Genomic DNA, 12028 nt, shown 5'->3' on the forward strand with positions numbered 1-12028 from the left:
GGCTTGGAGTCGGACAGGTCATTGACCAAACGTGGTTTGATCATGCTGAACTTGTGTCCATGACTTTGGTCTGATACCTGTTGGTTGTGAAGAAGAGCGTATGGTTTTGTTTTCAAGTTGGACTACACATCAACTTTTCGCTAGGACGCTAGACTTAATGAGTATGTCAGCCGTTGACGGTAACAGTGCATCGACCGGAACAGCCGTTCAACGTCCGTGGTTGGTCGTGGGGTAACAAAACAAGCTTTGGCTAATTTCACCCAAGACGGTGACATCAATCTCAATTTTCTCCACTCCGACACCGGCTATGTCGGCACTTTGTCTTCTTATCAGTTGGATGCCCCAGATTGTCTCATTGACCTGCCTGTTTTGTACATGAATCAAACCATGCCTCATGCAGTAGCTAACGGGAGACGGCGCGCAAAGTGAAGATCAAAATGAGCAATAGAGGATTATAGTAGGGGAACGCGCCATAGCAATCGACATGCCTCCTTGGGGCAAGTCGCTACCCACCGTAATATGCACAAATCTCGTATCATTTGTCCGTCCCAACTGGCCGGCGCCCGACTTGCCACCATACCCGCTGGACTCCTGCCTACCGACATGTAAATAGCGATGCCATGTTCCTCTGCATCTCTTGGCCTCTTCTTGGCTCTGCAGGGTCACTTTGAGGCTCTGGAGCTTGACATCTTGGCAAGAAACGACAACATACCATCAAGATGCGCACATCAAGTCTCATTGCCGGTCTGACGGCTGTGCTCAGCTTGCCACTGATTTCTGCCTACGTTCCGCCAAAGTCGCACCGGAGTCCGCTCCGTCGCGTCGCTCCTGGTCATGCTGAGGTGCAAGCTCCGCCACGGGCGATTATGCGTCGCAGCAGCACCTTGCAGTACTTCAACAACAAGACGAGTGGTACGATCTATTTTGTGCTATCCAATCTGAGTACTTCTCTGACAACAAAACTTTAGCTTTTTACGTTGATGGAACGGGAATCCCGGACGTTGACTTCGATGTCGGCGAGAGTTACGCCGGTCTCATTCCCGTCGATGCTTCGAAGCCCGAGAGTGAGCAGCAGAAGAACTTCTTTTGGTTCTTCCCCACCGAGAACCCTGCTGGCAAGGACGATGTCATTATCTGGTTCAATGGTGGCCCGGGATGCTCCTCCATGGAAGGTCAGCAAAGCCCAATCCTGTAACCTTTTCGTGATAAGTTACTAAATGTTGGCAGGCTTTCTTCAAGAGAACGGCCCATTCTTGTGGCAGTATGGCACGATCAAGCCTGTCGCCAATGCTTGGTCCTGGCATAAGTTGGCTAACGTGATTTGGTAAGAAATTTTGCATTACAAATACGCGCGAGAACGGTACTGATGTTTTTGTCAAAGGGTCGAATATCCCATCGGCACAGGATTCAGCAGCGGTAATGTCACTGCCACAGACAACGCCGAGACGGCAGACCAGTTTGTCAGTTTCTGGAAGAACTTTGTCAAGACTTTTGACCTGCAGGGCAAGAAGATCTATATTGCCGGCGAAAGTTACGCCGGAATCTATGTGCCCTATGTCGGCGCCGCCATGCTTGACAAGAATGACACCACGTACTTCGACGTCAAGGGCGCGGTCTACTACGACCCAGTCATGCCTTATGATGACGCGATGAACTTCGACCACGCCGCTTTCCCGTCATTCTACCGCTACTGGAAGAATGTGTTTGCGCTTCCCAGCGGTGCCGACAAGCAGATCGAGCAAGACGCCAAGAACTGTCAATTGGACGCGTACTTCAACAAGCACTTGGCCTACCCCCCGCCTGCGCGTCCTTGGCCAGTGGCGAACGTGAAGGAGGAGTGCGATATCATTGCGCACTTTGACGCGATCTCAACAATCATCAACCCTTGTTTCAACGGATACCACATCCTCGATACGTGCCCCGTTCTCTGGGACGTTTTGGGCTTCCCATCCATCATGTACAGCCCTCCCAACACCACCTTGTACTTCAACAGACCCGAAGTTAGAAAGGCGATCCACGTTCCCGTGGACTACCCTACGTGGAGCGAGTGCCAGGACCCCGTCTTCGTCGACTACAATGACAACTACAACGGCACCGAGCACGAGGAGAAGTTCCAAACGCTTGTGGAGCGCACCAACAACGTCCACGTTGGCTCTGGCCTGGCAGACTACGTGATCAAACCCAATGTCACTACTCTGGCTATTCAGTACGTCAAGTGGAACGGCTTGCAGGGCTTCCAGAAGCAGCCTTCAGAGGATCTCCTCATTCCTACAGTCAACAATGTCGACGAGAACGTTCCTAGCTGGGCTGGTGCTAATGTCCAAGGTTCCGTTCACACGGAACGCGGCTTCACCCACTCCACTGCCAAGATTAGTGGCCACATGGTGCCGCAGTATGCCCCCAGCGTCGCGTTCAGACACAGTGAGTTCATGCTTCGCCGCGTGGACTCGTTGTCTGCCGGTGCACCATGGTCTGTCAACATTTCAACCACTTTCCAGTGGCCCTACTAGGCCTCGGAGCCCTCGCAATCTCATGGCAGATCCGTGCTAGCAGAACACGTAATCTTGAAATGTAAGAGTACGGCTGAAGTAGAGGATTGTAAGAAGAGATTCCATGGCATCCGTTAGATTATTCATGTACATATCTTCAATTGCGCTTGACGTTTTGGCCTACATCATCGTGAGGAAAGGATCGGAATTGCATCATTTAGCCTCTATCTCATTTATCCTTCTATCAGGACCCGGAGAGTAAACGTGAGATGTGTTAGCACCTCCTAACCAAGGTTCGTTAGTACACGGCGGCGTCAGAACTTTATCTAAACCTCTTTAATACCGTGCTTGAGCAAATCAAGTAGGATTTCCTGACATTCTGGGGTGCGCATCCTTCGAAAAACTGCCGAGGGGCTCTAACCAGTCTTCGAATCACTCTCGCTGAAGCTTAAGTCTTACCGAAAAAGGGTTCTTTGGAAATGAACCGCCTAACCGACCGAGATCCCAATTCTCTAATATCAGATACAATGCATGCGCACGAGGGAGAAGTCAAATGCAGAATATTTTCTGTTATTTACTGTGGAAGCTATCCAATATGCACAAGATGAATGGTCAAAAGACCGTGTCATAACACCATGTCACCCATCAATCGCCAAAAAAGGAGTGGAATGCTTCCATTCAACTCAGAATAGGAACAACCAAGCACCTGCCCCTCGCCACTCCCCGCATCCCCATAAACACAGGATCCCACCCTGTATCAGACCACCTCAAAGTAAGGTGTTTGTCATTTCATCGTGATATGTACTCTTTTGAGTAGACATTTAGCCGACGTACTTGACGGTGACGGTGCTGCCGCTGACGGAAGCAGAGGCCTCGATGGTGCGGCCGCTGTTGGGGGAGATATCAATGATATCAGCTCCGGCAGGGGTGGTGGAGCCGCTGGAGCCGGAGGCGGCGGCGCCGGTGAAGACGACGGTGCCGAAGTCAGCGAGGGTGACCTGGCTGCCGTTCTCCTCGAAGGCCTCGACGATCCACTCGGCGTTGGTCTCGCAGAGGGTGGAGGGGGTGCTGGTGAAGGTGTGGGTGACTGTCTTGCCGGTGGTGAGGTTCTGAAGAGTGGCAACACCCTTGGTCTTGGAGGAGGCGTCGACGGTCATCTTGATCTGGTCGCCGACGGAGACGGAGAAGCCGGAGAAGCTGTAGGCGTAGTCGGGGATCCACTCGTACCAGGCGTCAAAGGTGCCGTCGGCGTAGAAGGAGATACCGGTCTGGAGAATGGCAGTCTGGCAAGTGTCACCGTCGATACCGACCCAGGCGGAGGCGGCGGCGCCGCTGGAGCCGCTGACCTCGGGGACGGTGATGGTACCGGTGACGTGGTTGTATCCGGTTCCGATCTTGACGGCACCGGCCCAGTTGCTGGAGTAGTCGACGTTCTTGACACCAGAGGTCTTCTCAAGGGTCTCGACGGCCTCGCTGGAAAGTCTCTTGATGGGAGAAGAGTTGTAGCGGGAGCGAGACGAGCGAGGGGTGAGAGGAGAGTAGTTGCGCTGGACGAGCTGAGTGCCGGGAGCGGCGGCGACAATGCCGGCGGCGGCGAGAACGAAAGCGGAGAACTTCATCTTGACTGGTGAGGTAGATGAGGATTGATGGGATGAGACCGAAGGTGAGATGGCAAGGGGCTTCTTGGGATTGATGCTGGCGATGCTGTTCTACATTCTATCTTCTTGGCCGAGAATCTTGCCCATCTTTATATCCTTTGTGATGTTTGATTGAATTGACATCGATATTGGCCATCCGGCAGCCAATATCTCACGCCATTGTCCCGGCCTCCCGATGCAATGAAGCCGCTATTCTGCTTCTCGCAGGTCAGTAGATATCGCGATGCCGTGTTTTCCGAGGAACTTTTTGAAAATGGAGGTTAAGCCATAGAGCGTGATGAAGAACCACGCTGTTGCATCGAAGTGCATCCGGCGTCAACTGAGCTCCTCCCTTATCCGGAACCATCGTGAAAGCCGTTGGTGTTGACCGTTGTATCCAGGGATCCGCCTGCGAATACCACTTTCCTTTTAAGAGTAGCCTTAAGGTATGGCGCTATCCGCGCGGACTAAACATAAGTGCCGGGAAAGCTTAGCACTGCGGGGACTCGGCCGACGGATAAGCAAAATGCTGCGCTGGTGTTGGTTGGTTACTTGGCACCACGCCGCCAAGGCAGGGGTTTGCAGATGATTGCAGACTTGACATGGTGGTGTGTGGACAAAGCCCAGGCCTGGGGGGAAGCCATGGGTCCAATCGTTCATGGTATTGATAAGTCCGAATGCTTGACATATCTCGGACTCAAGGCACACTTCGAGCATAGCGTAACGTCTCCGCCATTCGGGATCTGGATGACGGGATGGCGATTTCGCCGTACGCGACTGTGCCGCAACGGCTGCCGCTCGGGTATCCGGCACATCACCTGCTCCACCTTGCGGGAATACCCCCAAAGAGGAATGAGGATCTGGAGGACCGACTGATCACAAGATTGGAGAGCTGAAACGAACGATAGACAATCTTTGTTGTCATATGAAGAGGCGTTCGGCTGCCGTCGGTGGAAAATCATTTCCGCATCTAACAAACTCGCATGCTTAATGGACAACACTGCCTATCTCTCTGTCAGACCAGTATCGCTTTTGCAACGGTGAGCAAAAAGACGTATCGATATTTGCGACGCCTGGGACTTATCATTTTCTTTCTTTCCAAGATGTCTAATGTGAATAGTTAACACCATCACAGTCATTCCTTCCGCGTTACGACGACTGAACAGGTAAGATTCTTACCAGTACGAGCCTTGCCCACTTTCGCAAGCCTGGCCAGAGGAGAGTCTTCAATCTCTGATAGTATCTTAAAAAAAACAAAAGGTCGCACTGAAAGAGGTTTTTGTTTGAGTCCTGTAGGTAAACAAAAATACGATTTTGAGGACTTTCACAGGGACCGCAGCATGTTTCGCCGACTGCAGACCATCCATTTTTCTGCTGCGTTTCAACGGGTCTCATTCACAGTTCATTGCTAAGTTGAAGACACTTTACTGCAAATTGGATTGATCTCGCTCTATTGGGTAGTTGTTCCGTAGTAGTGGCTCAGTCGACTTGGTACGTATATTAATATCAGCTCCCTCTTTCGTTAACATCAAGGTACTTGGACTACGTGCCCTCTTTTCTCAAGGGTCAAGTTTTAGAATGGCGTCTGCCATTCCCTTCCCTGGCCATCAGCTTTGTCCCGGGCCGTTACGGCAAGGCAACGTTCAGTCTCTTGCGAGTGGTAGAAGGAGTATTGGACGTCTTCTTATCAAGTTCTAATGCCCAAGGGCTTTGAGAAGGAGTAGAAACGACTGGTATCTTTGGGACGTGCAGACTGCGGTTGATTCGGGAAAAACCTCTGGAAGTTCGCTCATTGACGTATAAACCTCTCGACGGAAGTTTATTTTATGATCGAGGTCTCTTTCAGCTCTTGCTCTTCGATGCTGGCTGTTCCTTTTTGATGCATAGGTATTTGACAGGTGGGCTTGCGAAATTTTCGTCATGGGTAGTAATAATGGGTGATCGAGAAGCCACGCTCATCTTTTCCCGACTTCGAGGCAAGAGTGCCAACGTCCAAAGGCTTCCGGGTAGTACATGTACCCACAAGCCTGTTTAAAATAGGCAGTTGCGATGCTCAGCATAATGTTAGAGAAATGATCAAGAGGCCTTGATGTTCGACATGTGGCATGGGGCGTGTCCAGGTTCATATTCAATTCTGCTCGGTGACCTATCTCAAATACTACATTCAATCGAAACGACAGCGAGATGCGAGAACCTCCCCTCTTTTATCCGATACAACAGATGCCTTATCCCTCTCTTTACTTCCTTCCAATCTTCGTTAGCATCTAGAATATTCAATATCGTATACCCTGAGTTAACTCACGTCCGTGGGGGTATGTTATCTAATGGTCATTAGCTTTGGCTGCTGCCGTGTTGTCCATACCACTCGGGCAATGGTTTTCTACATAGGTATAATATTGTTAGTTCAGGGCTTCCAGATTGAAGCAAACTTAGGTGTATAGACATCCCTGTCTTCTGCGTCTGTGCTTGTAATCTCCATGTCGGTGGTGGATTCGCTGGATTTTGGTAATCAATCCTGTCTCACCCGAGAATTTCAACTCTTTTCTCTTTTGAGCTCCTAGCACTACAATACCTCCAGATAATCCATAATCTATCTTACCGAGTTCCAGGCGTTCTGAGACTTTTCTGGCTCATAGGCCTGAACAGTCTGCTGACTCCTTTGTGAGTTTGACTACTTCGACTCTCTCTATAGCGGTGTACTTGGGCTCGTGAATGTAAGCTTCACGCTTTCATAATCACTCGACAGGCCATGTTATGATTGACGTTTACGTCTTATAGATGAAACTCACAACGACAGCTTATCTCTTCGCAACGGAACTTCACATTCAGATGCTTTGAGTGCCGTATGTACCTACGATGAGTGCAACTATGAGTCTGAGTACAGGTGTGGCGGCAATTGAAACAACTCTAGCAGGACCAATCCCGTCGGCCCCATCCCTCCTACCTTTCGACAGCTAAGCTCACTCCACAGCCGGCAAGTCCCATGTCAGTACTCGTGCAACAGTAAGTATTATGCATTCGTTCACGGCCGTCTCGCCGGTCATCCCATCAGATGCCACAAAGGTGTTCAGGACGGTAACGGATTCTGTTGACCACTTATGCTTCTTGAGGTGATTTAAGCAAACTTTGATGTTAACCTCTCTTATCTCCGACGCCCTCTCATGTTGTACAGGCGGTACTATATAAGAGGTTTGTCTAGAAGATATGTTGGACTCCTGGGCCTCTCGATTGCTATTTACTAGATCCTTCAGCCAGTCACACCATCACTACTGTGCTACTGAATCTTCTCTCGGCACTTGATTTGAACCAAAAAGAATCATCGTACTCCTGGGTCTGTCGAACTCAGGAAATACCCCTTCTGATTGATTCGGAAGTACTTCAAGATGGCCGACGATTCTTGGATAACTGAATTGAACAACTATTCAGATTAAGCTTCAGGTCCGACTCATGGGTCAATGGAGGCTTCCACTACATCTTCGACGTCGCCCTCCGTCAACTACTCAGTTCTACCTTACAAGACAAGCTTTGTACGATGCATTCAACAAATCCAAAACGCGCTGTGGTTACCGGACAGCGTACGAATCACAAGCGACGTTGGAGATGGCATGACTGATAGCTTCTGCGTGGGGGGCATCGCGGGTGTATTCATCATCGGCTTTATCTTCTTCATGCTGTTGGCAATGTCCACTTGCATAAAGGACTCCCGCGTCACCATCTCCGAAGCCTTCTTTGCTCTTGAGATCTGCTTGGGATTGTGGTGGGTATTGGGCATTATGGAACGCTCGTTGTTGGAAATTGGCCAAGGAGATGTGCCGCTGAGGCATCACTTCTGGAGATAGACATGGCATTCTCCAGGGGCTCGATACGAGAGGCACGAGATCCTGCAAGGACAATTCTGAAGATCTGTGGTCTTCAAGAGACCGATGTCTCTACAGCCAGAAGTGCACGTATTGCTATGCCTACGCGCATTTCCAGCCGTGGCCATTGAGACGTACCAGGATTCATCACATACACAGTCTCGAACCACTTTGAAGCGAAGCTGCATTGGCAGAAGCGCGGCGGATGCCCCAACAAGTCCCGAGTCATCAACTTAATGCGACTACTGGCTTTCTTCGTGTCAGTAGTGGCTCAAAACCTTTGTCAATCGGGCGTATCCACGATGCGCGGTCACGAGTCTGTCTACAACAAGAAGGCCGGTCCCCCTCCACCAAACCACAACACACCAACAGTACCAACAACACCAACAAACGCCCAAATCAAATATAAAGACACAGCTTATGGCTTAGCAGGAGTAGTCTTAGAAGTAGCCTTCAGATTACAAATTGAGAAAAAACATGTTATCTCCAACTTGTAACACCGTGATATGAAAATGCAAAGATGAAACTGGCTTAAGCAAGGGGTGATTGGGTATGATGCATGCTAATATGGTGGGACTAATGAGCTGGTGTTGTTGCTAACATAACTAACATTGGTGAATTGCCCAAGCACATAGCATAATCAAGATGCTAGAAGCGGTTTCTATCACGTTTATGTTTTCATTGGTGCTCCGGCTTGGTTTGGCCCCTCCTTTCCGCCAGTTCAAGTTTGGCGAACTGCTATCCACAAGCCCAGGGACGAGTTTCTGATGATACAATGCCATTGTGGTATCGAAAAGTTGTATCGCATCCAGTCGTCTGACACAAGAGCCAGAATGGCCTCGCATCAGATTCCTTTTGATTTGCGATAGCGTGTGGCAAGCAAAGAACCAATCACCGTGGGCCAAAGGCGTCTGAGGTGCCACGGGGACTGGAACACTTAGGAAGCTGCGGCCAGATCTCGTCAACAAAGAATTTTATGCTCTTCGATCTACTAAGTCAGACCACACGGATCGTAATATCAGGAACGTGAATTAGTCGTCCCAGACTCACCTTACCCTCGTCATACAACGGCGCTCAGGAACTTGCATCGCGGAATCCCTCTATCGCTGTTGATTCCTTTCCCCTCTAATATTCATCTACATTATGCCGTCGCCTGAATAACATGACTCGTCATTGTATTTACCAATCGTTGTCACAAGATGGTTTAAAGGTCTAGACTCCTCGAGTAAAGGGCCATGGGGGACCGTGAAATCGTATCAGGATGTCAAGATCCTACCAAAACAGCTCTCAATGACATGAATGTAATGTGAAATAAGACGTGATACCCTTCAAACCTCACGGGAACACCCTTGAGATCTTTAGAAAGGCTTTCGCTCTTAATCCTGACAATCGCCGTGAGGTATTGGTGACTCTGTGGAAACCTTGGTGGAGCATTGTTGACAATTACAAATGCCTCATCGAGTGGGAAGTGCGATTATATACGCATGCCTGGATTTCTCGGTCTTAAGACGGTAAAGACGGTAAAATGAAGTCCGCAAGTCAACGTGAAGTGCTCATCTCGTTGCCAACGTGTTCAAAGAGGCAACCAAGCCGAATCGTGTGAGTCTAGATATTATGCCGCACAACGCGCGCTTGCTGCGGCTTGAGTCATAAACGTAGGCCATCAATGTCCTAGCGTAGCCTACGTAAAGTCTTTCGATCATTTCAGCATTGATGAACTCGGGGCAGAAATATTGGTAAATTTCTCATTAGACAGAGTCGCGTTGAGACTGACTCGAATCACTCAATAAACAAGTAGACCGAGAGTTTCGCACTTCAATAGGATCTCGGATTTGGAGTCCGGTGACGGCGAATGATCGCATAGCGGAGAGCTTCGGTGACTTGATCGGCGATTGTCAACCCTCTATGACGCTGGTTAGATAGTGATGTGATGATTCTACTGGAGCCTAGAGCTGATCTGTTCCACAATTGCAAGGGCCAAAACTTGGCTCAGTTACAACAAAGAGGTAATCTCAACTTTGGAGGCTAAGACCTATGATTCGCTACATCTCATAATTACATGGAGCACAGTCCCAATGATAACAGGATATTAATCCGCAAAGGTTCTCTTCTTCAATTCTACCCGCCATCAACACCGATAGTGAACTTCTGCCTCCGAGTCCTCCTCCGCGTCAGCACCGGCCAAATGGTCGGGCTCGCCGAGTCAGTTTGTCTGCCCACGGCGGGTCAAAATGTTCGGGCCCAGACAGCGACCGATCGGCCGAATATACACGTGCGCGGCCCCAGAAATTCTGAGTTGCGGACGCGTGACTCCGCCCGAAAGTAAAAAAAGAGGGAAATCCTCGATGTGGACAACATTTCCGCATTACGAGTAATGTCAACACGTTTTCACGTTGTCGGCGCATTGTCCACCACCCGTTCCTTGCGTCCAGCAACAACCACGCCTATCCTTGGCCAAGACGGAGATGTGAAGGGGGCATTGACTTGTGCTTAGCAGAAAAAGATAGGGATAAAAGGATGGGGAAAGGGAGAAAAATGCATAGGCCAATGCTTGCTTGGGCATCGTACAATACGAATAAACATATGAAAGGCTATAGCATGACACATAATCTTCGTACTCATATCGACATCACAACTCTGATGGTCAAAAATAGCAGATCGCCCACCTTGAAAGTACGCAAGACAACGATCCTCCAACAAACATCATTCCGCGGTATCCGAGCACAAAGAGGATAAACAGATGATAATTAATGATGTGATAAATATGATCGAATAAGAGCGGGCACGTGTTGGGATGCCAAGAAAGGGGATTCTTCATTGAGGAGGTTCAGGGGCGTGACGTTGCAGGCTAGAAATAAATCTGGAACGTTAGACTTGTTGACTGTGCAGGAGAGAACCAGGACGCTTGCAGGTTTTCTGGTTGCTGGAGAGTCATGTCAAGGTAGACCCCAGTCACGGCCACGCAGTCCCACGAAGAGTCCCACGATGGCCCATGTCGTCTCCATCATCCCCCATCCCGAATCGGGCGCGGATGCTACCGAATATGTCCCCTTAATTAGAGTTTCGCCAAAAGCATGCTGGGACTTCCACGCCAGTTGACGTGCTACTCATCACGACTTTTGTTCTAGAATCGCATGGATTTCGGCGTGTCAACCTTCCCATTTTCTCTCGAATAGGCAACAAAGGACTCAGTCATCTCCATATCAAATCTAAAAACACTTGCGCTGTAACCCGGATTTGACCGAGTACGAATTGGAGTCTGTTATCTAATCGCGTCTGAAGGAGCAAGCAGTCCTTGCCTGGATACCAGGCTGTTGGTGCGGGTCGTTCTGTCGCTTGACTATAGCGCGGTGTGAAGCGAGCTGCTACGATGGATGGTTGCAAGCGGTATGTCGAAAATAGAGGCGCAGCTCATCGGCGGCCCCGCGAGCGGGATGTCACGGTATCAGTTCAGATGCGCGAGTCCAACAATGCGAGCCAGGCTCGAGAGTCGGATAGAGACATCTCCAAGCAGCTGGGAGAGCCTGGGACTCTGGATGAAGCTGACTGTGGCCTTTTTCACTCTTACTTTGAAAGCGCAGAAAGCCCCCAAGTATATGCAGAATGATGGCAATTATGTGGTAAGAATTTGCTATGTCTGCAGGCCGAACTCAAGTATCCGTGACTAGTACGTCGCTGGAGGCTCAAGTGCTGCGGTTGATTTGTACTTTCGTTCAATGTCAAAGAAACATGTGCGTCGAGCAATTGAGGCAAGTGGAAGGTGAACTTTTAGGTAATTGCAAAACATAGCAGATCTATTGGTTTGATTTATGAAAGATGCTCAGAGAGCGACGATCATATTTAGGACTCGCAATGCCACACATCTATAGGTATTGATACGAAACACCAGCAACGCCTCGAATTTCGTGAAAAACTAAACGGACCAAAATTCCCACTACCGATGTTGTAAAAGCCATCTCCCCGGATCAAGGCAGCCTCATTGTGTTTCATTCTCCTCGAAGGCACCACGATCCAGAGAGCCGGCTAAGGATGGTGGGTGTGGAGT

At 49.7% G+C, this 12028-nt stretch overlaps 2 protein-coding genes across 2 annotated transcripts; one reads left to right on the plus strand and one right to left on the minus strand.

The window, feature by feature from the left end:
* Positions 1-719: 719 nt before the first annotated feature.
* Positions 720-2510, plus strand: N0V96_008954 (uncharacterized protein; the record flags this gene model as incomplete). The annotated part of the gene is made up of 3 exons (XM_053188893.2): positions 720-912; positions 969-1172; positions 1405-2510. 3 exons carry the CDS (start codon positions 720-722, stop codon positions 2508-2510), a joined length of 1503 nt encoding a protein of 500 aa, XP_053053659.1.
* An 800-nt stretch (positions 2511-3310) lies between these two features.
* Positions 3311-4108, minus strand: N0V96_008955 (uncharacterized protein; the record flags this gene model as incomplete). The annotated part of the gene is made up of 1 exon (XM_053188894.1): positions 3311-4108. The coding sequence occupies one exon, from the start codon at positions 4106-4108 to the stop codon at positions 3311-3313; it is 798 nt and encodes a 265-aa protein (XP_053053660.1).
* Positions 4109-12028: the final 7920 nt, after the last annotated feature.

Source organism: Colletotrichum fioriniae (assembly GCF_027942845.1).
Source record: "Colletotrichum fioriniae strain IMI 355084 chromosome Unknown scaffold_11, whole genome shotgun sequence".
NCBI lineage: Eukaryota > Fungi > Ascomycota > Sordariomycetes > Glomerellales > Glomerellaceae > Colletotrichum > Colletotrichum fioriniae.